We start from the raw sequence: 21,536 nt of genomic DNA on the forward strand, positions 1-21,536 counted from the left end.
ATCACCGCGGTCCCCCCGCACCGGGAGGGGCCGGGCAGGGGCAGGCCCAGCCGAGCCATTGGCGGCGGCGGCGGCGGGGGCGGGACGGCCGCGGGACGCGGGGCTCGGCTCGGCTCGGCTCGCTCAGCGCGGTGCGGCAGCAGCGGCGGCCGCGGCCCCCCCAGCTCCGCGCCGCTCCGCGCTGCCCCCCTCCCCTTCGCCCCCATGGCCACCAAAATCGACAAGGAGGCGTGCAGGGAGGCGTACAACCTCGTCAGGGACGATGCCACCGAGGTGAACTGGTAGGTGACCCCCGGCATCCCCCCGGACGGGCAGCGGTGCGATGGGATTCCCCGTCCTCTCTGCGCGCTTCCCAAAGGGGGACTTCTACAGACCTTGTCCCCTTCTCCTCTCCCCCTCTTCCGAAAGGATGGGTTTTTTTCAGTCTATTGTTCCCCATCTCCTCCTTTCCCTTCCTAAAGACTGTGACTGTTAAATGTATTCTTCGCCTTCCCTTCCCCCATTCCTAAGGCTGACTTTTAGATGTGTTATTCCCCTTGCCTTTCCCGCATCCCGAAAGGTGACTTTTAACTGTATTATTCCCTTTATCTTTTCCCTCCCCGAAGGGTGACTTTTAAGTACAATGGCTCTACAATCGTCCCTGGAGACCAAGGGGTAGACTATGAAACCTTCAAAAGGAAGTGCACAGGTAAGCTCCGTCTCCGTCCCTTTGGCCCCTTTCCGCCCTTCCTGCTGCCCGGTGCGAGGGGGAAAGGATGGGAGGAAACTTGGGGGGACTGGGATTAGTGCTGCTGCTTCCCCGTGCCTGCCCTGCCCTGCGGGGTCGCGTTTTCAGCTCCACAGAGTGCAACTGCCTCAAGTCCATAGTCCAGCGGGTCCTTTGTCTCACCCTTAGACTTAAGACCGTTTCGGCTCCTTCTCCCCTCTTTGCACAATCTTTCACTGCTTCTCGGCTATAAACCCGATAAAACCTTGATAAGCAACGGTCGCCTTGTTTGGCAATGCAATTTCAGGGCAAAACCGACTCAATTTTTGTGGCTAGAAAGATGCGGTCTTACAGATCACTGGGAATGAAATACTTCTAAAATTCTTCTGAAAATCACAGCACTAAAGTAACTGCAGTTGGAAGGCTTGGGGGGATTTTTTAAGAACGTGAAACCTGAGCGGAGGGTGGTCATTGCAAAGCTGGGCTCGAACAATACCGCCCTGCGAACAATCGCGGATGTGGCGTTGCACAACCGCAACTGTTGCGGCTCCAGGTTTAAACGTGGCAGTCGATTGTTGAGCTGCCGGCTGCGGAACATTCAGGGCAGGAACAAAGCCTGGGGAAAACAGGAATAAACTGAGGAGTTTAACTTCGTCTGGTCGTGACTTTTGATGAGTTTCACAAAAGCGGGTTTTGATTTTTATCTCGGTTTTCCTCCTGTTTTGGCTGCTTTTGGTTAACAATGTCACCAAGTGATGTGAGACACGGAGCATTTTTGATTAATACTGGATTATAACAAAGTCTTCCTCGCTCAGCCAGTTACTGTACAATCAAGTGCTATGGTTCACCTGTATTTTTAGAATGATGTGTCTGAACTGTGCAGGAATCGTGCATTGAGCAGTCTCTGCCCTCTCAGGGTGGGGCAGTTCCCGGGGATACCTCCGGCAGTCCCGTGGCTGTGGAAACAGCAGTGCCTGCCCGTGGGGCTGTGAGTCCCGGGGCTTGGCTGTGCTTTATTGAGTGGAAGGGGAGAACTTCCAGGAACGTAACTGAGGGCGGGACAGGTCTGATCAATCATAGGAGAAGAGTGTATTTTAGTCCTTGGAAAGGAGCCATGAAATGAAGATGGTTTAGGCTGCCCTGCTACGATGTTGGCAGTGGGGTCTTACTGAGATTAACACAGCTGCATCGTTTCCAGCTGTTCTGGAGAACCTGCAGGGAAAATTCTCAAAACTAAGAGAGGAAAACTCCTGTTGTAGTTGGTGTCAGGAGAGATGGTCACTGCACTGCAGGAACTCCTTCCCACTCAACTCTTTTTGGTGGGCAACAGAAGGGAAAAAGCAATTACCTGGAATCCAGGGAATCCCAGGGCTCAGCGCTTTGGAAGTTCATGGCAGTGATTAATTGTTCCCTTGGGAGGTCAGTGACTTCGGGATCTGAGTGCCACGTTCTCTGTCTCCTCTCCTGGCCAACATAACTGAGCATCTCCGGTGTCTCCAGACACCTGAGGCTTGCAGGGGAGCCTTCCCCATTTATTTTTCTCTCCTTATCTTTATACAGTCTATGTCTTTCTTTTTGTCTGAGCTGATTTTCAATGTTTTTTTCTGGATGGCACCCCCTTAAGAACTTCTTCTCCTCCATTCTGTGGCAAAGGGAATCCTTTTAGAAGTGGCTGAGCAGGCAGAGGGGCTTGCAGGCACTGGTTGGGCTGGCTAGGATGAGGATAACAGCTGATGGAGGCACACACTGCACTCTGGAGTGTGGCCACATTTGTGTTCTTGCCGTTGCTGGCACGGGCCAAACCCGTTTATAAACAGGGTGTTCAAACCAAGCTGGCCCCAAGACAGAAAAAACAGGAAATTTTCTGTATTTTAGAAATAATCTCGGTAAGGGAAGAGTTAAATACAGGGCACTTGTGGGGTAGGCTGTGGCCTATTGTTAGCCTCTAATGGGGAGCTAAATCCCTTAGAGCCGCTCCATTGCTCCCTTTCCCTGTTCCTTCTTTCCCTTTCCCTTGGCATGCACCTGGTGAGGGCTGTTCTCTGGCAGACCAGGGCCAAGAAACTGTCCTCAAAACCACCTCTGGAGCACAGCTGTTAGAGGCTTAAAAAAAAAAAAGCAAACTAAGGTGCCTGGTCCTTGGCTGAGCGCTAGAAAGGATCTTCCTCCACCCGCGAATTAGGGTGCAGCAGCTGGGGAAGGAAGAGATGCAAGTTTTGGAGCCTCCATCTGTGCAGAAAACCTTCACCTGGCCCGCTAGACATAGTCAGGAATCAAACCTTGTACCAGCAGTGAAGTTGGAGCTTTCCTTCCCATCTGGAAGGAAGTCAAAGTAAAGTTGGTTGGAATATTTCTACTGAAACGAAGTCAGTAAAGAAGAGTAGCAAGGGATGGGAAAAGCTGCTAAATATTATTCCTTCCTGTTGCTACATCTCTTTCCTCCTGATCTCTTCCATCTCCTTTTACATTTCACTGGAGGGAAGAAGAGCTGCTATCAATGCAAACAGCTTCAGAAAATGTGATTAAAAATTTAAAAAACCCTGCTATCAGAATAAACTTCCTTGTTTTGAATTCCTATTGTGTGAGAAAAACTGCTCTGAAAGCCACAAAGTGCTGCAGCTGCCTCTGGTAGAAGCTGAAGAAGAAGAATCATTTGGTGGTTGAAGGTGAGAGCCGGAGCTGGGATTGCAAATCTCAGAGGGCGAAGAGTCACTGCCAGAGCTCGCTCTGTTCCACTTCCTGCACCAGCCATTTCAGCGGCATTCTGAGCTGCAAACATCTGCGCCCCCCTTTCGTTAAGAACCATTCTTATTAAAAGCACCTTCGTGCACATTGCTCCCCTCCCGGGCATCGGGTGGCAGCACGGGCGGGGTCACTATGTGCTCATTCCAGTGGCAAGGGCTTTTCTACCAGTTTGGAAGGCATTTGCCTGTGGTGGATGTCCTGCCTCGTGCAGTGGCAGAGGCTGGGGGGGCTGGAAGGGGCTGTTGGTAACAGGGCTGTATTTTTGCTTTTTTCCCCCCATCCATAACCCTTTCCATGCCCAGCTCATCACTGACTCTGCAAACCTCCTCGGGGAACCAGCGTGGTTGGGGACAAAGGGAAAGGAGAGAAACTGAAATTGCTTCTTTCAGAGGAAGCAGTAGTTCAGGGAGGCTGTGTCAGAAACCAGCTCTGCACACCTCCAGCCCCACTCTGGGGCTGCTGGAGGGGCACATGTGACAGAGGTGCTGAGCTGGGGCATTGAGGCCCACGCCCTGAGCCAGGAGCTGCTGCTGTCCCTGCTGTGGGGTCATTCCTCCACTGCTCTACTCTCAGATACATGTCCCACATCAGACCTGCATCTTACAGATCCTGCTGGGGAGGCCTTTTCTCCCCAAGCTCTTCACTGAGCTTTGGGTAGGAGCAGAGAAGTTTAACACAGAGCATCATTAAACTACCACGGTTTCCCATCCCCCTGTTTGGGGACAGCAATTGCCACTCATAAAGGAAGGAAACATGGAAAAAAGAGCTTCCTCAGTGCCCTTTTGTTCAGGGTCCCGGGGTGATGCTGCAACACAGCCTGAACCCTGGACTTGTGCATGTCAGTCGCTATCGTGCTGGTGCTGTCAAGGTCTGTGTGTCACAAGACAACTCAAACACTGGCTGGGAGGAAGCAGACCCTGCTTTAGAGCCAGGCATTCATCTTCTCTGTCCTCCAGAGGCCAGCCCCACATGTGTGAGCACCTCTCCTCCAGCCTATCCCAAAGTAAAGCTCAGGAGGTCGGTTTAAGCCACTGGCACATCCTTGTATGATTAGGAGGTGGCTGCTGGTGGCTCTTCCTCTTGCAGCCCTGCCTAATGACCAATGTCCTGCCTGTGCTGGCCCTTGTCTGACTCAAAGAGTCTGGAGACCAAAGACATTTATTGTGTCAAGGTCATTAAACACTCAGTGTAGACACCCCCTGCGTCTTCTGGTTGAGGACTGTTTTGCTTGGGCTTAACAGCACAGATTACCTCTGCATTAAACAAGGACTTAATTCAAGGCTTCTGATCCATTTTACTTCCCAGTTCCAGCTCTTGCCTCTGCAGATGGCCTGCCTCCAGAGGAAGCATTAATTTGGTGGTCAGTACTACGTGCCATCAGTACACTTTGAAAAAAGCAGCTGAGCTGGTGCATTTGAAGCCAGAAACAGATAAGAGTTGAAAGTTATTGTATAGAAGGATGTGAAAGCTCTTAGGATTTTTTTTTTTTTATGTTTTTAATTTCAAAGTCTTATAACTGGTGATGCTGTTGCTGAGAAGAGTGGAATGAGTTACAACAGAAATGACATCCTGGGAAGCTTCTGTGTGTGCCAGTTGTACCTGACTGCCCTGGACATTGCCTCAGTGTCTGTGTTAGGAAGCAGCAGAGCATCACATTGGCTCTGTCTGTGGTTTAATTTCATTTTTTTTAGTGTGTATTCTGCCATTAAGCAGTAGAGTGGTCAGAAGACTGGATTCCCCCCCCCCCCCCCGGCCCCCCCATACCATATGTGAACAGCTGTTTTCAATGCATCTCTGACAAAAGAAATAATGAGCCTTTTATTTGGAAAGCCCCAGTCCAGATAAATAATTGCAATGACAGCATGAAATGGGATAGTTATTCATGTGTCTGAAAAGATCAGACCAAAACCACACTGGGCATTCAGCAGCAGGAAGAACAGAAAATCTTTGGTCTGAAATAAATACCCTATAAAATCATTTGGGGTTGACATAAAATATTAGAAAATAGAAATAGAATCGGCTCCTAATAAAAATACAAGGTTTTTTGGGATTTAGATCAATTGTCCCATAAAGCCTGAGCTGCACATTAAAAAAGTAGGAGCTGTGAGTTGAGAGATCACCAAGGTTACATTGGCACCTCAGGTTGCAGGAAAGATTTGTAAAAACACACGAGGACATATAATGAGATAGGTGCTTATCTGCATTTGGCTGCATCTTAAGTTGCTAAAATGGGCCTTGTAAATTACTCTCCTACTGCTTTTGTTTTTCCTCTTCCATGTTCATCTCTCCTGCTTTCCCTTACTGGCTATTTAAAGGAAGACCTGGGGCCATGGGTGGCTTATGGAATTTGTCACCCTGCCCCTGTGCCCTCCCTGCCTGTGTGAACGTGCTCTTGGAAGGGTCACAGCCATCTCCTGGCTGCCAGCTGGAGCCCAGGCTTAGCCTGGCCCTGGCTATGGACAGGGTGTGGGCTTAGGGAATATTCTCACTGATTTTTGTGGGAGTAACTCATCAAGTCAAGGTCTGCAGTGATGGTAACTCTTTGGTTTTGTGATGTTTAATTAAAATGTCATGTCTGTGGGTCTGCCTCTGCCATCCCATGGGAGGCACAGGAGCAGGGAAAGAAGAGCTCTGTACCCTTTGCCTGCCTTTTGTTTTGGGCCTGTCTGGACACCCAACACCACCATTCCTTCCTTCAGGGAAGAGCTGGATCTCCTTTTGCTCCCACTCTGCCTTCCAGTGTACACCCAGGTCAGGAGAGAAACCATGACTGTCACTGGGGTAGCAGCAACCCCCTGCTGGCTTCACTGGACCAGAGAAGCCCCTGTGGGGTCATTTTCCCTGTCCACTTGTGTCCCTGCACTTACATCAGCCACCCTGTGTTACCTGGAGAAGGTTTGGTGCCACAGCAAAGCCCTTGGTGGCCCTGGGGTCAGACATGTCTGAGATGATTTAATGAACACATCAGGGTACAGCAAGGCAGCACTGCACAAGATCTGTGGGCTTAGCACAGGGTTTAAGAGGAAAAAACAGTGTAGGAAGAGGTAGGGAACGTTTGTGTCTGCACCTGTAGCCACGTGACCACAGGGCTGACTGAAGAGGTGGAAAATTGACAAATTAATCTAAAATTAATCCAATTGAAGTAAACAAATTCAATCCTCATGGAACCCGTCATGCACTGAAGTAATTCACTGTTGGACAGAAGACAAAAGCAGGTCAGTCCATCACCTGCCTTGCTGCAGGTGACCTTGATTCAGCAGGCAGGTGAAGCTGGGAGCAGTGTTTCCATCGTGGCACATCTCTGGCTTGGCCATTCAGAGCCCTCAGCCTGAGAACCGTGACGCTCTGCCAGTGTATTTCTTTCCTGCAGCTATTATCTTTTGCTGATGAGTCACTGCATTTGAATCTAACGGGGAATTTTTCAGCACAGCTGAACCAAAGCACTTGAGTGGATGTAGAAAAAAGGAAGGATACCATGAAGGAAATCTCCGTAGTTTGGCATCAAGCTTTGCTGACAGCCAAGGGCAGCTTAATCAGAGTATTTGGAAAATCCTGCCTTACTGATAAATAAAGAGTTTGGAGAGAAATACTGAGTGATGCTCGTTGAGGCATTCATTGTGCTGCTCGTTGTTTGTCCAGCCATTGTGAAAGGACTCGTGGTATTAATTGAGTTAACATTGTTAATTTCTGCTGTTTGGATCTTGTGAGATCTCAAATAAAGCTGCTATTTCTGTTCCCCCCAGATGTGGTATTTGCTTCTCTCTGCCCTGAAATGCATGGCTCAGTGGCCAGGAAGGGGGTTCTAGGCAGGATTTCCTCTTTCAGGGGAAATCTAGGCTGTCTCTCTCTGATTCGTTCTGCTCCCCTCACTCCCAGCAAATTCCTAAAACCACCGCGAGTGGTTGTGCGTGAGAAGGGAGTGGCGGATGTTAATGCCTTGAGATTTCCCGGGGAATTGGCACTGATGGCATTGATGACTTCCAGCGTGGGGACTTGATGTGGCAGGGTACAACTGATTAACTGTGAAAGAGGAAATCTGGGAGCATGAAAGAACTCGTGTTTTATCCCCTTATCACTCTGAACATGCTTCAGACTAATTGTGAAACTCAGCCACTTCTGCTCAGGGATTTTGACCTGCAGTTGGAGAGGCTTATACCCAGGCTGAGCTAGTGCTAAAAACCTCTCCATCCATCCCTGATGCCCTTCTAGAAACAGAGACATGTTAATTGCTCAGGGCTCCAATCCACATTCCCTCTTGCCTTTGTGTGCAGCTGCTGAAAAGCTGCCGCGATTCACACATGGCACAGCGACTTAAGGCATCGCGTTTGTGCTAAATACACTGGGCTGAAGACTGTGGCAGCTGAAGAGCCTGTTCTGCCTCCAGTGGGGATACAAACTCCATGAGGAGACGGGAGGAGATGGGACCCAGCTGGGGTGTGACCCCTTCAAGCCCCCACAAGTGAAGCAGCCCCAGGAAATTCTGCCCAAGAGGTGACTCAGAGCCCCAGTCCAACCTCAGGTGCTCATTAAACTTACTGGGACTGAACGTGGTGAAGTAAGAGTTGCTCATCTCGGGTGATCTCATGGATAAAAGCTGGAATTGCTGGATTTGGCTCTCTTTAGTGTCATAGAGCTGCTTTCAACCAGGATGGGCAAGCACTGAAAGTTCTGCTGAGAAGCAAATCCTGCTGCTGCCAGTGAGCTGTGGGTTCATGTAAAATGGGAGTTATTCTGACAGATAAATTCATAGAATCCCAGAATGATTTGTGTTGGAAGGGGCCTCAAAGATCATCTTGTTCCACTCCCCCTGCCATGGATAGGGACAACTTCCACTATCCCAGGTTGCTCCAAGCCCCATCCAACCTGGCCTTGGACACTCCCAGGGATGGGGCATCCCTGGAACTTCCTCTCTGTGCTGCTATGAAAAAGCACTGTTTTTTTCACGTTCATTATCTTTTTCCATTCTCTTTATTATAAAGGGGCATATTCCAGCGTTCAGGCTCTGTAACAGCCTTTGGTAGAAGGGTAGAAGGGATGAAAACCCCACAGGCTCAAGGTGGGAAGGGCAGTGACACCAGTACAGCGCAGGACGTCCCAGCACTCGATGACATTAAAGTGCCTTCCAGCACCCTTCCCAGAGGAGCCACAGAACAATTCTGGGCAGAGCGTGGCCTCCTTTGCTGTGGGAGCTGGGGAAGCAAGGCTTGTTCCTGGATCTGTTAATTGTAACCTTAGGGGATTTACTGTCTCGTTTCACCTTGGGTATTTCCTGGCTGTCGCTTCATTTATGGTTCTAATCAATCTTGGGAAGAGGATTTGCTGTCAGAAACAGGAGTCTCCACGTGAGTTTCCTACACTCCCCAGTAGCAGGGTAACAGAGAGAAGTTTGGTTTGCCTGCGCTGTTGATACACGACTCTTTCTCTCCTTCCAAAGATCCATCTGGGTTTTCCCTCTGAATAAGAGCTTTCTCTTTGTTTCTATTTTGAAATCCTCAGAGGAGTTTGTTTTAAACACTGTACTGGCTCACACACACCCCTCTACATCCATTTTCTAGTTTGCCCAGTATTTCTCTGTCAACGACAAAAAAAAGAACAGAGAGAACAAAACAGGAAGAGCAGAGATAGATTTTTTTTTTCAGACTTAAAAAAGTCTTTTATCGAGGGGAATTTGTCTTTGTTCATACTTTGGCAAATCAAAGTGTTAAAGAAGCTCTGAGATACGTCAGCTTGCAGAGAATATCCCAATTTTTTGGTTTTTTTAACACTGATTTCTAGCAGCTTATTTCCTGTGGATGAGCAATCCAGAGCTGCTTCTCCCCTGTCTCCAGAGCTCCTGTCCTGGCTGCTCAAGGAGCGTGCTGGGGATGTTGGCAGTCATTCCTGCACCTGGAGCCTACATTTTCACCTGGCAATTAGTCAACCCAGCAAATCCCTCCAAGGCATGTTGAACTGGTCACAACAAGTGTACCAGGATTACCAGGAGTCGTCTCAAACAGCAGGTTTGTTCTTCTGGTTTGAGTCACCTCCTCTAAAAGGCCTCAAATGTCCTCTGAGAGATGAAGAAGCCATGATTAAGAATATTCCACAATTGCACAAGTGTCCATCTGCTCTGCTTTCTGCCACTCCTGGTGGAAGACTCCAGCATCCCATGGAGCCTGGGGATGCAGGGGGATGGTGCCCCTGATCAGGAAGGCTTCCAACTGCCTGGATCCATGAGTCACCAGGAGATGGAGGAAGGAACTGTTTGAGATAAGAGTCTGCAAGGTTGTCACACATATGGCCAGGCTAAATTAGTCTGGTGTGGTGTAGCACAAGCCAGCTGTGAGACAAAGATCAGCACAGTTCGAAAATCCAGGACTTTTCTCTCCAGGGCTTTGGGAGGAGTAGAAAACTACACCTGGACAATTGTAGATTTTTCTTTTGCTCCTTCTTCTCCCCTCCTTCTTGTAAACTCATACTCCAAGTGAGCCAGAATGTTACTGAATGGAAGGAGGGGGAAGGATCAGACTTGCACAGTGGCCAGTTTCTGGTAATGTTATCAAATGTGCCTCTAATCCTGCTATTCTGTAAGAAAGAGATGCCAGGAAATCACTTTCTTCCCTTCTTCACCAGACCTGCAGATGAACCATTTGGCTGAATGTGTAACTGGGGTTCGCTCTGTGCTCTTGACCTGCCTGCTGGCTGTGTTTTAGCCATTTCCACTGTGCTGTGGGGTGTCCAGCACAGCCAGCTTCCTCCCAGTAACTCAGAGAACCCAGAAGAGGCAGAGCTAACCCAGGCAAAGCACACCTTGTAAGCACAGGGCACATGAGCAGAGCCCCTGTACTGCCCCCTGATTCCCAAATGCTGGCATTGAAACACGGGATCAGCACCTGGCCTTGGTGTGTGAGAGCAATAGGCTCACCCAGGAAAACGGGAAGGCAGGGATGTTCCTGCTTTGAATCACTGTATCCCTTTTTGCCTCTGCAGATGATGTGCGATTGTTCGGCTTTGTCCGATTCACCACCGGCGATGCCATGAGTAAGAGAGTCAAGTTTGCTCTCATCACCTGGATTGGAGAGGATGTCAGCGGCCTGCAGAGAGCCAAAACTGGGACTGACAAGACTCTGGTCAAGGAAGTAGTACAGGTAACCTCTTCCTTCTTCTCTTAACCACCAGCTCCCATTGCTGTTTTCTGTACAGACACCAGCAGGAGGGAGAGAGGGGGAAGGATTGGATCATCCTCCAACTTAGGAGTTAATCCTTTAAAAAGAAGACAGTTTCCTATTGCCTGTCTTCTTCCTAGGAAGGCTTAACATCTGCCCTTTGAGCACTCAGGCGTAAAGAAGCACCTTTTGAGCTTAAGGCTGCCTTAGCTATTTCACGAGGAGGGAATTCATGCACTCCCCTCCCTGTCACCACTAAGATGTCTCCCATCCCCTTCCTCAATATGGAAATAATACAATGTTGAATGATCCAGAGCAGTATTAAGTTAAGCAGGTAAAATTAAACAGGAAAACCCACACCCTTGTTTAAACTTCTCTGGAGGCCTTTTGTCTCTGCACGGTGAATTCCTGGAGCTAATCACCCAGAGTCTGAAGTCCCTATTGTACCAATTAACTAACAGCTCTTAATAGCTAACTAGATGTGAACTGGCTTTGTTCGGCCCTGGGCGTAGCAGGGGAAAGAGAAATGTGCTCAGTGCAAGTGAGAACGAACAACAGCCAGGAGAGAAGTGACTCGTGGGGGGCTGCACAGAAGCACAGCTGAAACCTGGCTGTGATGGAGAGGATGCTGATGTTAGGAATGCTTTTTCTGGAGAAGTATTTAAAGCAAGATTAGCTCTTCCAACTAAACATAGAACCGGCTTGCCAGAGCCTGAGAAATGGTCTTGTTTATGCTCTTGGAGAAGGGGCTGATGATTAAATTAATCTCTCTCAGTAACTGAGCTCTTGCCTGTGTAAAGAAATCTCCCAACAGGACACTATGAAGGGTAAGAATGAAGCCCCTCTCAACTCTTTGGAAGTTTATATGATACAAAATATTACATTTAGATAAGAAGAATGAAGAAGATAATGCATTCCTGCCCTTCCATACGATAAGATCTGGTGCTAAATGTTTCAGAATGACAACGACTCACAGGGGGTCTGTTCTCCAAAGAAAGTTCCAGAATGACACCTGAGAGATAGGAAAGCAAGGTTCTGCTCATGGGAAGCAGCTGAAACTGTGTAATTGTAGCCGAAGATGAAATTACAGAGTACTAATGAATGACTCTTATATGAGTCACTAAGCCCAAGATTTTCTTAAAACTCTATTTAGACAATGTATTCCTGTTGAGCTGAATAGCATTCCTGAGCACTGTGCTCAGATCTGTCCCTCGGGTCTGTTCCATATAATTTGCAATTTCACTTGTTTCATCTTTGATTAGTAGTCTGTACAAGTTAATAATCTGGTGAAGCATTAGCCATTCTTGGCTGTTACTTAAAAGCTTTCATATTCCAATTAGTCTGTGCTAAGGTACAAAAACAATACAACTGGTGCTCGATACACTTTTACTGAGCAGCCTTGTCTACAAACCCCTGCACAGCATTTCTGAGTGTCATGGCAATGGTGATCTGCTCTCCAGAAGAAATTATCTTGACAAGTACTTTGAATAACTCTTGATATGCAACTGAATCCCTCTGAGTGGAGTGAGATAAAAGCAGAACTATTTTCTTCTTTTTATGCCTGTGACCTTGCAGATAATCTGTCAAAATAAACAAGGACAAGAAAGTCCAACTGAAATTTAATAGAGGGAATTTATCCCAGAGCTATTTCACTCGTAGTAGTTCTCTTGGCCCTCAGGTACATTCTCAGACTTCAGTTTTTTACACTTTTTTATTTGAGATGTGAGTTATACATAAAAAATACACTTTTTTTTTTTGTAATGATAAACTACAAATCTGAGTCAGTGTTGGTTCATCATTTGGAATAAGGAGTACCCTAAGGTGGCAGTTTTTTGGTCTGCAAACCCTGAAGGGGATGTAGGTGCAGTCGGCTCTGTGCAGGGCCCACAGGTGCCCTCACCCTGGGGAAGGGTGGCACAAGGAGGCTTTTTGTACAGCTTTGATTTTATGACCTTCACAAGGGATAGGTTGGGACTCCAGAAGAGCAGCTCTTCACTCTGGGAAGCCGTCAGCAAAACCTGAAGGGCCCTCACTATCTTGTACTATTTGCCAAAGCAACCGTGGGTCTTTATTAAAGACCAAAGCGTGAGGGGATTCCTGTTTTGTATCCTGGGCTGTGCTGTGCTGATGAGCTGGGGCTGAGCTCTGCTCAGAGCTGAACAAACACCAATAAATGTTGCTGTTCCTGTGAGACAGAGTGAAAGTCAGCTCAGGCACCGCCTGCCAGCACAACCCACCATGGGGCAGCCCTGGGATAAAGAGTGTTCCCACACAGGGATCATTATGGGCTCCTAGAAGCACCTGCCATAAGGAAAACACAAGGGATATTAACTGATGAAGAGTAGATTATGGGCTGTGAACAAAGGGATGAACTATTACAAAGCAGAGAGAGGAACTGGGTTGCCCTGGCTTTTGTATTCCTGCCTTGGAAGGGGGAGCAGGTGCTGTGAAATCCATAGGGAGGTGGCTGGGGAAGCAGTGCTCATAGTAAGTGCAGGAGGTTGCCAGAAAATCTCTCAGGAAGAAAGGACAATTGATTTTTAGCTGTAATAACTGTAAAATGACAGGGATGGATCTCATCTGCTGAAAATAGCTGTAGTTCTTCTGATCTGTACTAGATGAGAGCCAGGTCCTCTGGCCCTATTTGGACTTACCCTTATTACCTCTTTAATGTTGTTGGAAAATGGGTTTTGAGTTTATTGTATTTCTTTTGGATTGTAGAAAAATGCATTTAAGGAGCTATCAGGAGCATTTTTTTTTTTCCCCCACAGACATTTATTTTTCCATCCTTTCCTCCTTAACTCAGCTGGAAATCTTGGATCAAGCCTGCAGCCTGGTCCAAGTAGTTCAGCTGGGAGCAGATTAGAAGCGAGGCCAGGATGGGGAACAAGTATTTGTCTTAAGGGTCTGCCTAAGTAGTCCTGTGTGAGGCTGCTGTGCAAATGGAGACAGGGAGCAGGGGATGCACTGTTCCATCTTTTATCCACTGGGCTTCTCTCCATGCCGAGGACAGACCTAATGGGGGAAGAAGTGGCACACAATTTCCCATTGCAGGCAGTTGCTTAAGATGTTTGGGAGATCATTTCTGGGGTAGAGTCTAAACATGTCCCTAGAACAATCTAAACAACTGGGAAGTTCACGGAACAGTGACTTCTGCAAGGCTGCAGCAGGAGCAGCAGCAGCAGCCATGTGTCACCTGTGCACAGGGTGACCTGGCAGATGTGTACAGAGAGCCACCCCTGGGCACTGGTGGCCCCTGCACAGCTGCACTCTGGTCACCAGACCCCACAGCAAGGATGAGCCCAGGCACAGGGGCTGGGGCACTGGGAGTGGCACCCGGTGCTGGAATGGGATGGTTTTAGTGTAAACACCAAAGAACTGGAGACAGGATTTGGTTTCCCTCTGAGCGTTGCTTCCTCTCTGTGAACTTGTTGCCCTCCATGACTGCATTTCCTACCAGGAGATTTTAACTCTTCCTTAGGCAGCATTGGGGTCTTTTTCCTGACAGGACAGAATTCATGTCCTGCAGGACTCTCTCAGCAAAGGGACTGCCCAACCTTTGCCAGTTTGTCTGATTTTCCATGGATTTTGACTCTCCTCTGTTTTCATCAGCACTCCTTCCCCCACAAAGTCATATGCTCTGTTATTTCCCTAATTCATATTCAGGGTAAAACAGCTCTGTTTCTGTGAGCAAATATTCATGGCATTTTATTCATCATTATTTTTGGTGAGGAATTCTTCTGGCTTTCATGATGTCAACAGCTCTACTGAGTTCCTGCTTTGCAGCTCATGGCCAGATCTTTTTTTGCTCACCTTTCCCTTTTCCTCTGAATTCCTCACTGCACTGCTGGTGTCTCATGCACCCACTGATGGGGTCCCTGTCCCTGATCTCGGGCCAGGCACCACACACAGAACTCCCTGTAGGTGCTTTGGTTTTTTCGTATCAGTACAGAGTCCTGACCAGAAGATTAAATATCTGAATTAAATCAGAAGGTTTAATAGCTTTGTCAGAGGCAGTCAGGAAACCAAACTCACAGGGAATGGCTACGTCACGGTGGCTTTGAGAGTCTTACTCATGAGGGTGAGTGAGATCCTGCTGGGAAAGCAAACTAAATTCTCCTTTTTGACTGTTTTTCCTGCTCTGGTTTACTGTAATGACCATACCAAGTGGATGTGGATTTACAGGAACTCCTAGTCTAGAGAAGGGGGTCAGGATCAGCAGCTTCTCACCGCCCCGTGTCTGACACACAGGCTTGTGACTCTTCCAGTGGGATGAAGCAGAGATAGGGAGAATTTGCAGAGCAGCTGAAATGCAGTTCCCATTGCTGAGACAAGTGTTTGCCAGAGGTTTGGACTGGCTTCTCCCAGCGGCTGGAACTGGTCCATGTAAAATTGGCAGGGAGTAGATTTGAAGAGAGGGATTTTGCTGAGCTTGGAGTCTGACAGCTGAGTGCAGGAGCAGGTTTGCTGTAGGCCTGAGACTCAGACCATGCTGGAAAAGAAACCTGGGAGATGTCACCTCCTCTGTAGGGCATCTGCACTGAGGGTGAGATGACCAGTGGATGGGAGTGACGACATTAAGCACAGTGGAAATGAGGATTTGGAACATCAGCAGAAGCTGCTGCAAGCCCCACTAAAAATAAAATAAACAAAAAATGGCAAGAAGCTGCTCAACTACCTGGCACCATCTGTAGCTGCTAAGAACCCCAGTGTCTGTAGACTATACAAGGATTTTACTCCTGGCTTCAGGCTTCCCAAGCTGGGATTTGTACGGGCCTCTGCAGACCTTGTTTGGTACAATATCTGCACCACATACACTTTCCCTTGGACAGTTTGGGGAAATTTTATGGCCCATATGCTAAACATTCAGGGCTTGGGAGAGGAAGAAAATCTACTCCACCCTTTCCCCCCCCCCCTTTAAGCTGGCTGGAAGAGAGGGATTGAGCTTTCTGCACAAATTTTGTGCTTCCCAGGGAGGAATGCAGGTTCCTTTTTTGCTCCTGCGTAGTTGGAGCCCTTTCAGTCTGTACTGGTGTGGAGGTTGACACAGGGGATGGGGTTGCAAAATTGTGACTCTTTTCTGCTCAGGCACAAAGAGGAGCTCATGCCAGAGAGGTGCACTGGGGAACCGTGGGTGAACCTCAGTATTTCTGTGTCCTGTTCAATGATTTGAGAGGCAAAGCAAAGAGATTGTGGTCACTGTTGTGTTGTGAGAGTGATAGAGACAAATGGCATCATTGTTTCTGTTATCTGTAGGCTGCTGGTGACTGGGGTGAAGACAAAGGCTAGAATTCACTGGCAGGGCTTGCTGTGGTTGTAGAAGGCCCGGGGTTGGGGGGAGGAGAAGGGAAAAGGAAGTGGAGGATGTAAAATGAAGACACATGTCAGCAAATCAAGGGCCCGAGCATCAGAGTTATGTACTGTGTCTTAGGAGTTGCACCCTGAACAAAAGCTCGGCCCCAGAGAGCTCAGACAGTAAATTCAGAGTGATGAGGGAGACTGTGGCTGGAGAAGGTCAAGCAGGGCGTTAAAATCAGAAGTTCCAGGCACCAAACTCACCAGAGGCATCTTCTCCCCTTGGGGCCAGGCTTGAGGAGACACCATGGTGGGTAAGAGCTGGTGTGAAGAACCGAGGAGGACCCTGAGAGAATGGAATAAAGCAGAGCTATTAATAGCAGTGACCCAGATTGCACTCTGAGGGTACAAATCTGGCACAAGAGGTGGCCCAGTCAGCTAAGAGGATATTTAAGAGTGGCTGGGAGAAGAACCTGTCTGTCCACTGCTAGGGGGATACTGTTCAATCCTTGCAAGGTGTCTTGGTGGTGTTGATGTGAATTCGTGGCTGGTGGCCACAGATCATCACCCAGGAGACATCTGGGTAAGTGCCTAATTGAGAAGGCATCTGAGTAATTATATTTATTTTGTGGCACATATGATTAATTCTCCTCTGTTCGGGCATGAGTGCACTTGCAGTTCTAATTTCAGAATCAGCTGGATTCTGCAGAGTGGTCATTGAAAGGAACCCTCCCCACATTTATAAAATACACCCACTTTTCATGGAATCCCTCTCAGAAATTATTTTATGGGCCTGCCTCAGTTCTCACTAAAGCAGGGCAAAGACTCCCCCTGAAATCACGGAGTCCTGGATAATCTGCTTCCCGAGGTGAGGAAAATTTGTTAAACCTGGTAGCATAGAAAAGGAATTGAAAAGGCTCAGCTCAAACCTCACATAGGCAGCACACCTCAGCAAGCATCAAATAGCTGAAAATCCTTGGGTTGCTCTCAGCAAGAGCAGAGCTCTGCACAGATCTCACCCTGGAGACCTGGAAGAGGGACACTTGTGAGCACAACTGAACCTGATGGTTTGGGCAGTTTTCCTCTTCATTCCCATCTCAAAAAAAAAAAAAAAAAAAAAAGGTTTGTTTTTCCCTAAAAAGCAACGTCTTCCCCATTTTCCCTGGCCCCTGCCAAGCCGTGGATGAGTGCCTGTGCTGTCTGCACGGCCAGAAAACCCGACCATTGCGGGCAGTGGAGCAAACGGTGCCGTGCAGGGTTGGTATTTCTGAGCACTTTGTGTGGCTGCTCATCAGGCAGAGCAGAGCAGACAAGGCTTCTGGAGCTGCTCGGAGCTTCCTCCCCGGGCAGCGAGGATTTCCTGAGGTGTGAAACGGGATCAGCCGCGGCCCGGGGGACCGGCGGGGGGAGGGAGCTGTTTTCCTCTCCCTTCCATTTCTCCCACCGCATGAAAGAGGTGCTGAGGCTCTTTCAAGCTGCATCCTCCTCCACACCCTCCGTTACCCGGCTCTGATCCCGAACTGAGACCCTTGAGACGCTGCCAAATAAAGAGCTCTCTCATGGCTTAAGAGTCTGAAACCAATTAGAGCCCCCCCTTCCCGGCTGTGCCAGGGCTGCTCCAGTCCCAGGGAGAGCCGGACAAGATGCCTGCTGCTCCCCCAAAGATGCCTCCTCCTCCTAGGCAGCTCCCATCACCTTTTGGGGATCTCGCTGCCCAGGGATTCGGGCATTGCAGATTTCCCGAGACATTACAGCAGGGATGTTGGGATTTTGATTTTTTTTTTTTGGCAGAGTGCAATGGATGCTTGTGTTTGTCATGCTGGCTAAAGCTCTGTGGGGTGGGGGAAGGGAGACTCAGGCAGCGTTCTCAGTTGTGGTTAGGAAGGGGAGGAAAATGCTAAAGCAAGCAGCAGACAGCCTGTTTGCTGAAATGGCTGTGCACACACATGGATGCCATGCCAGCCCTGCTGGGAGGCAGGAGGGACAAGGGAACAAATCCCCGAGGTGCCACTGCTCTGACAAGAGCCCTGAAGGCACCCTGGAATCCCATTCTGCTCCCAGAAAGGTTTTCTGTGCTCACAGCCTTCCATCCCAGCACACTGCCCGGGGCTTGCCCAGCTCCCAGGAGCTGCAGAGAGCTCTCAAGCAGGGAGAAAGCTGCCCTGCAGCGCACGAATGTGTTCACGCAGCGTGTCCTCAGAGGGCACTGAGGATCACAAACCACAGGGCAGAGTGGAGCCTGTGAACAGCAGCAGCCGCCTGCCTGGGGCAGTGCCTTGGCTTTGGCCACGGGGTGTGTTGGAGATGAGGGGAGCAGGCAGCAAATCCACCGAAGGGATGTGCTTGCTCCTGGTACCATCCATGTGCTGCTCAGTCTTCATCCAAGGCACTCTCCCCTCGGCTGGCAGGGTGTGATAGCAGTGTGCTCTGGGGTGGTGCTGTTCTTTTTTTAGGAGAAGGGGTCCTAAGGAGGGCACAGAGAGGATTAGTGACTTGCCCAAGATTATGCTGAGGGTCAGTGGCGGTCAGGAGGTCAGTAATTTTGTGTGTTTTAGTTCACATACTACTTGGGAAACCTGGCCTGTGCATCTCCAGGAAGAGCTGCTGCACAGGGCAGGATTGGGTCTTGCAGTCAGTGACTGTGGAAGTAGGTACATTAAATATTTCCAGGTTAAGTGTTGGGTTTTGCCTTCACCAGTCCTGTCTTATCCACAGCTTTCTATTTATCATCCCTGCCACAGATCAGGGTATGGAGCTCACACAGCCAGGGAAGCTGGATAACCTATCTTCATTCAGCTACTTTCCCCCTTTTTTAACAGGCTTTTTCTTTATCTCTTGCAGAACTTTGCCAAAGAATTTGTGATCAGTGACCACAAAGAGCTGGATGAGGATTACATCAAGAACGAGCTGAAGAAAGCAGGGGGGGCTAATTATGATGCACAGACTGAGTAAAGGCAGGAACCTCCTGGCACCATCACCTGGATCTCCAAGGGAGGGCAAAGGCACAACAAACTAACACACCTGAGAGATGAGGCAACTGAACTCCCCAGCTTTCTGTGGCTGCACCTAAGAACTCCCTTTTTTGCATACAGAGGACTTTTATTTTCCATTCTCTCTCATGAAACATTCCTCTCTGGGGCTCTGTTTTTCTTTTTTCCCCCTTTTTTTTACTCATAACTCTGTCCGTGTTCTCGCACCTGTGGAATTTAGGTTTGGCTCTGCTTTGGTCCTGTTCACCAGTGTGTAGAGGCTTGCCACTGTGTCCTTCTTCATGTCTGTGTGTTTTACTTGGGCTCAACCTGGTCTCTGAGGGAAGAAAGTTTTGGGGGAGTTCTGAACATGGATTATTTTAATTTTTGAAAAATTCTTTCTGTTATTCTTGGGAATAACATTATTTGCTGTTCTAGGCTCAGATCAGCTTGAGATGACTTCCCTCAAACGTTGATTAAACCATCTAAGCATAAATGTGCAGCTGAGATGTTATCTAACAGCTTAAACAACAAAGCCAACAAACAAAAAAAAATTATTTGACTCCTAATAAATGGGAATAAATTTGCCTTAAACATTACTTGACAGTTGCTATGCTCTGTGCTGCATCTCTGTCCCTCCCTCTTAAAAATAAGATCCACCATGATCCTGAAGTGGGTTTTGTTGCTTTTTGGAGGTATCACAGCACAGTAAACTGAGGGGCTTAGAAATGTCTGGACACTTGGTCACTATTTTGTGTACGTTGGTCTCTGGGTTTGTATTTGACTTTGCTAATGCTGGGGCTCAGGAGGTGAAACTGAAAAGCATAGATTTCCTTTTTCAATGAGTCTGAAAAAATAGCAGCCGCTGAATCCTTCCCTGCCTTTTCCCCCCCTGGTTATTTTGCAGTTAACCACAACATCTTCAGTTCTTTGGGGCATTTGGCAGTGAACATCCTCCAGCTGGGAACAAGGCATGGAGCAGGGCAGCTCTGTCCCAGCTGGGGTTAAATATTAACAGCAGAGGCCCAGAGAGAACCTGGGCACAGTTTGGTACCAAACTGTTTGCTTGTGGGGGCTTCTTTGTATGGCTGTTGTTTTTCCATCAAAGGTGACTGTCCCCAGAATTACGTGTTGGGAGGAACTGTGGGGCTTGGGAGTCAGCGCTATAAATCCATTACAGAAATAAATGTTTTTCAAGAACAGTTCTCGGCGACTCTGTTGTTCTTTTACCTTCCCTGCAACAAGCCCATATTTAGGAGGTTTCTTAATCCTTGGTGTAAAGCTTTGAGCTCCTGCAATCTTGGGGCTATTAGGAGAATTAAACACTGGCTTAGATGTAAAATGATCCCAGTGCCTGCAGCCCTTGTCTGCTCGTCTCTGCTCCGAGAGGCAGAGGTGACCACAGTGCACCTGACACACTTTTTGTTCAGCAGCTCTACATCTCCACTTCCAGCGCCAAAACGCCAATTGGGAATTGTAATTGGGTCAAAGAGAATTTCGCAGCCACAGAAAATAAATGTAGAGAGGTCAGGAACAGATTTGGGGACAAGAACAATGCTTTCAGACAAGTTTTGCAGCTTCCTGCACAGGGTTACATGGGGCATTACAATTCCTGACCAAACTTCCTAAACCTTGCCCTGAAAGAAGAGAAATGGTTGTTTTTTACAGGACTGACAGCAGGGACAGGCATAACTAATGGGAAGGAGCTTTGCAGAGAGCTTATGATGCTCTGAGGCTTTGCCTGACTGGCTCAGTGACCACAATAAACTTTTATTTGACAGCCTGTGGCACAAATCTCAGTCTGGTCTCAAAGCCTGACAGCACCATCACAAGAAATTCATCGGCACCAGCTGTGGTGGGGGCTCAAGAAAGAGCTCAGCAGTGGCAAATCAGCTTTCTCAGCCTTCAAAGGCATCTCAGCAAACAAATGGAGCACTTGTGCTGCCTTTGGCAAGCTGGGTCCAGGGATGGAGGGAGGGGAGGCATCACCCTGGCTCTGGTTGCTTTGCTCTCCTTAATCCAGTTCTTAGAACATGAAGAATCCCATATTGCCTCTTTGAATCACCTCTGTGGTGTACTGGCACGCAGGAATATCCAGTTTGCAGGCACTAGTACAGCATTGCATGGGCAACACATGAGAAAAATGAGAAGGAATTACTGATTTGTGATATCAGGATAAATCCTTATAGAAAGAAAAGCAGCCTAATGAATGAGAATAATAACAGAATCAGTGGGGTTGGGTTTTTCCCAGCGTCAACTTCATCATCTTGGGCAGGCTACCTGGGGATACGGCCCTGCTGATGTTACGAAGAACATTGTGGGGAAAAGCTGGGATGAGATGCACAGGAGCACTGCTGCTGCTCTGCCTCTGGCCTCACCGGGTCAGTGCTGAAAACCCACCGGGGAGTTCTTGTTTGTACAGTCCTGTCCCTCTGACAACACTGCAACAGCCAAGTTAATCAAGTCCCTGCTTGTCAAACCCTCAAACAGAAGATTATCTTGGTCACAAAGAATGTCCTGGAGACACACCCAGCCCAAGCTGATGACTGCACATCCCAGGGGATGCCTGGGAGTGTTTGGGGCAAAATGTGTTTCCAGAATTAAGTGTTCCATTCCTGTGTACTCCTCATTTCTGAGGAGTAATCTGAACTAGCCATTAAATGGCTTCATTTCTAG

General features: G+C 48.4%; 1 protein-coding gene across 1 annotated transcript; it reads left to right on the plus strand.

The window, feature by feature from the left end:
* The first annotated feature begins 122 nt into the window (after nt 1-122).
* Nucleotides 123-20,062, plus strand: COTL1 (coactosin like F-actin binding protein 1). Its single transcript, XM_048316299.1, has 4 exons — nt 123-281; nt 606-688; nt 10,421-10,578; nt 18,733-20,062. The coding sequence occupies exons 1-4, from the start codon at nt 205-207 to the stop codon at nt 18,841-18,843; spliced, it is 429 nt and encodes a 142-aa protein (XP_048172256.1). The 5' UTR covers nt 123-204; the 3' UTR covers nt 18,844-20,062.
* The last annotated feature ends 1,474 nt before the right edge of the window (nt 20,063-21,536 follow it).

The sequence above is a fragment of the Corvus hawaiiensis genome, chromosome 12, assembly GCF_020740725.1.
Source record: "Corvus hawaiiensis isolate bCorHaw1 chromosome 12, bCorHaw1.pri.cur, whole genome shotgun sequence".
Classification (NCBI taxonomy): Eukaryota; Metazoa; Chordata; class Aves; order Passeriformes; family Corvidae; genus Corvus; species Corvus hawaiiensis.

Coding starts and splice junctions, on each gene's coding strand:
- COTL1 (XM_048316299.1), top strand. CDS start 205: ATGGCCACCAAAATCGACAAGGAGGCGTGCAGGGAGGCGTACAACCTC. Junction 282..605: donor GATGCCACCGAGGTGAACTG/GTAGGTGACCCC, acceptor CCCTCCCCGAAG/GGTGACTTTTAAGTACAATG. Junction 10,579..18,732: donor TGGTCAAGGAAGTAGTACAG/GTAACCTCTTCC, acceptor TATCTCTTGCAG/AACTTTGCCAAAGAATTTGT.